This window comes from Rhincodon typus, chromosome 44, assembly GCF_021869965.1.
Source record: "Rhincodon typus isolate 14 chromosome 44, sRhiTyp1.1, whole genome shotgun sequence".
NCBI lineage: Eukaryota > Metazoa > Chordata > Chondrichthyes > Orectolobiformes > Rhincodontidae > Rhincodon > Rhincodon typus.
Window position 1 is genome coordinate 457,945 of NC_063375.1, and position 3,582 is coordinate 461,526.

Sequence of the window (3,582 nt, forward strand, 5' to 3'; positions counted from 1 at the left end):
AACACACACACACACACACACACACACACACACACACACACACACACACACACACACACACACACACCAAGATGGGGTCAGGTCCAACCTGCTCACCCTCTCAAAAGACAGACCCCTTCACCCCAGCTGAAGGAACCTACTCTGAACTGCCTCCAGTGTCAGTCTATCCCTCGTTCAATGAGGAGCAGAACTGTACACGGTGCTCCCAGTCTCACCTACAGCCTGTACAGATGGAGCAAGACTTCCCGATTTCTGTACTCCCATTTCCCTTGTTAACATTCCATTTACTGTCTGAAACAGTTGCTGCTCCTGCGTGCTAATTCTCCTCTTTCATGGGATAAGGGTATCGCTGGTCGGGCCAGCACTCACTGCCCATCCTTATCTGCCCCTTGAGAAGGCAGTGGTGGGCTGACTTGGTAAACCATGCAGGCCGTGTGGCACTGGGGCATTTGGGACAGAACTCAAGGACCTTAACCCAGGGACATGAGCAACAGTTAATGTAATCGTCAGACACAGAGGGGCACTTACATGGATCAGAATATCACTGTTGCGCTCCCCCCCCCCCCCCACCCTCACAATAGGACAGGGGCAGTACGGGGTTAGATACAGAGCAAAATTCTCTTCACACTGTCCCCCAAACCCTCCCAGCACAGGGTTAAGTACAGAGTAAAGCTCCCTCTACAGCGTCCCCGATCGAACACTCCCAGGACAGGGACAGTGGCAGAAAGGCTGTACTCACCACTCCAAAGCTGTAGGTGTCCAGTTCCACAGACAGCTGCCCGCTCTTGATGTATTCTTCAGGAAGGTATGCCAGGGTTCCCCGCAGGTTCTGTGTCTTTGCCACGGTGCAGCTTTTACCGGAGTTATTGGAGTATCGGCTGAACCGTGCCAGCCCAAAGTCCCCAAGCTTTGGAACAAAATTTTCATCCAGGAGGATGTTGGAACTGGGAAAGGGACAGGCACATTGAGATAATGAGGAGGACAGGTACATTGTGGAAACAGTGCTCCAAGACACTGGGAGTTCTCCCCAGGCCTGATCAGGATTCAGTTAAAAGGCCCCCCCTCGACGCCCACCCTCCGAAAGCGCAGCACCCCCGCGGCGCCCACTCCCCCAGTCTCCAACAGCGTGGTGCCCCCTGGCGTGTGTGTGTGTGTGTGTGTGTGTGTGTGTGTGTGTGTGTGTGTGAGAGAGAGAGAGAGAGAGACAAGTGAATCCCAGAACCTCGCGAGTGCCAGCCCGTTACCTCTTGATGTCACCATGTATGAGGCTGGGCTTGCTCGAGTGCAGGAACTGTATCGCGCGAGCAGTTCCCAAAGCCACATCCAGTCGCTTCAGCCACGGGAGTGGAGCAGTGCCATCCTGCAGAGTGAGGGGAAACAGTCAGGACATACAGCAAGACAAGCGGGGGTGGAGAAAAAAAAACAAACAAACAAAAAAAAAAACACCGCTGTCAGATCTTTCAAGGACCGACCTAACCTGAGGGATTCAGACTGGGGCAGTGCTACAGGAGAGGCACGCAGGAACTGGGGAGTACAGGCTCGACGTGCAAGCTGAGGGGATAAGCTAACTGGCCTTAGTCTCAACGTGTCAACTCAATTACCTCAATCCTACAAAAGCCCTCTGCTCCTACCAAACACAGACTGGACACTGAAGAGCTGGCCAAGTAACATCTCCCTGCCAGATCGTCCATTCTGGCTCTGTGGGAGAGAGAGTGACAACGCCACTGGACCCACAGTCCCTGGTTAATGCTCTGGGGAGCGACAGCTTTTAAATATCAATCGATATCGGGAATCTGAAGCCAGTCTCAGGGATGGTGACCCAGACAGCAATCAGTGAACGTCATCGAGTCCTGCCTGGTTCACAAATAGTCCCTGGTACCCGAGTCCACAAGCAGATAGCGATGGGCCTGTCTCTTAGTACTATGGGGCCCAAGCCAGCCACTCAGCTTGAGGGCAGTTAGGGACAGGCAACAAGTGCTGACCTTGTGGGTGGCACCCACATGAATGGCAGCCAAGGCACTGCACAGTCAAGGACAGTGTCCTTAAAGCAGATGAACTATGATGCTAATGAGCAGGAGCGACCTCGCTAACCAAGCGGTAAAATCACCCATCATGGTCCATGGCAAAAAGCCAAAAAAAAAAAAAGGGGGTAGATCCTGTACCGTGGAGCCCAAAGCCCCACTCGATACCTGGCACTGGAGCCGGTCCTGCAGCGATCCGTTGGGCATGTAAACGTACACCAGGCAATACACGCCATCCTGCACACAGCCGCCAGCCAAATCCACGATGTTTGGGTGTCGGTACCTGGGCAGGCAAGAACAGGGTGACTGACAGGGCTGGGTCAGAGCCTGCACGAGAGCAGACCCGGTAGGAGAAACGCACACTACGGCGCCCCAGCACCCCCACCCCTGCACTTACTGGTAGAGCTTCTCCAGTTCTGTGTGAAAACTTGCTCTTACAGTCTTCCAATCCAAATCAGAATCCTACAAGAGACAGAGGTGGAGGGGGAAAAGATTCAGATCGAGCAGCACCACCATTCATTCAGAGCATGGGAGACCTGGTTACAACCCAATCCCAATAACCTTTCACCCCTCACTTATCAAAAACCCTGCCTTGACATTACTTGAAGATTCTGTTTCTGTCTGAGGGAGGTTACAAGAGCACGTGAACAACTACACTGGCAGATTAAGATTCAAACTCTAAAAGGACACCGACACATTGGTGGAGTGAGCAGATTGATGTCAAATCAAGTTCAATGTGGAGAAGGGAGTGGTGAGGCACTTTGATACGAAGAACACAGCAGTACAATGGTTAGCACTGCTGTCTCACAGCTCCAGGGTTTCTCCTGGGTGCTCTGGTTTCATTCCACAGTCCAGGGAAGAGAAGGTTAGGGTGGACTGGCCACACTAAAATTGCCCCGCAGTCTGCAGGCTAGGTGGGTTAACTGTAGCAAGTGTGGGTTTACAGGGATTGGGTGGGATGCTGTTCAGAGGATCCGTGGGGTGGGGTGGAGTGGAATGGAATCGGATAAAGAAAAACGGAATTAAGTCCAAGATCAGACAGGATCAACTTGAACGGCACAGCAGGACTGACAGGCCAAATGCCCCACTCCTCATCCACCGGGTTCTTCCATTTCTGTTTGAAAAGACCTCCCATGACTAGTGGGCCTTCTGTCACATCAGCGCAAAGGCACTGTCTACCCTTAACCATTAGCCACTGCATGACAAAGGTTGTGTACACAGGGAATTCACCCCCTGGGATTCATTACACTGACTGGGAAAGCAACCAGACACAACAACAACAAAAGGTCACCCAACAGCAGAAACAAAATCCAGCTTGCCTCCTTCAGTCTCTTCACGGCATACTCTGTGTGGCGCATCGATGCCCTGTACACACAGCCGAACCCTCCTTCGCCTATCTTCCGCCTGTCTGCAAAGTTACAGGTACCAGCTCTGAGCTCGTGGAGCGGCCAAGAGAACAGGGGCTTGGTCATGATAGAGGAGGACATTGAACATGATGAAGCAGGAGCCTGGGAAGAGCGGGCGAGACAGAGCGGGCGAGACAGAGCGGGCGAGACAGAGC

At 52.9% G+C, this 3,582-nt stretch overlaps 1 protein-coding gene across 4 annotated transcripts in view; it reads right to left on the reverse strand.

Moving 5' to 3' along the window:
* LOC109924573 (interleukin-1 receptor-associated kinase 1-like) overlaps nt 1-3,582 on the reverse strand; it is a 24,690-nt gene that overhangs the window by 13,153 nt on the left and 7,955 nt on the right. For 3 of the 4 annotated variants that reach the window (XM_048619820.1, XM_048619819.1, XM_048619822.1), the window contains 5 exons: nt 3,341-3,529; nt 2,419-2,483; nt 2,190-2,304; nt 1,245-1,360; nt 740-944 (listed from right to left, as the gene is read on the reverse strand). In XM_048619820.1, coding sequence (XP_048475777.1) covers nt 740-944; nt 1,245-1,360; nt 2,190-2,304; nt 2,419-2,483; nt 3,341-3,529 — 690 coding nt within the window. The remainder of the gene's footprint in view (nt 1-739; nt 945-1,244; nt 1,361-2,189; nt 2,305-2,418; nt 2,484-3,340; nt 3,530-3,582) is intronic. The other variant, XM_048619821.1, reaches the window with a different exon arrangement.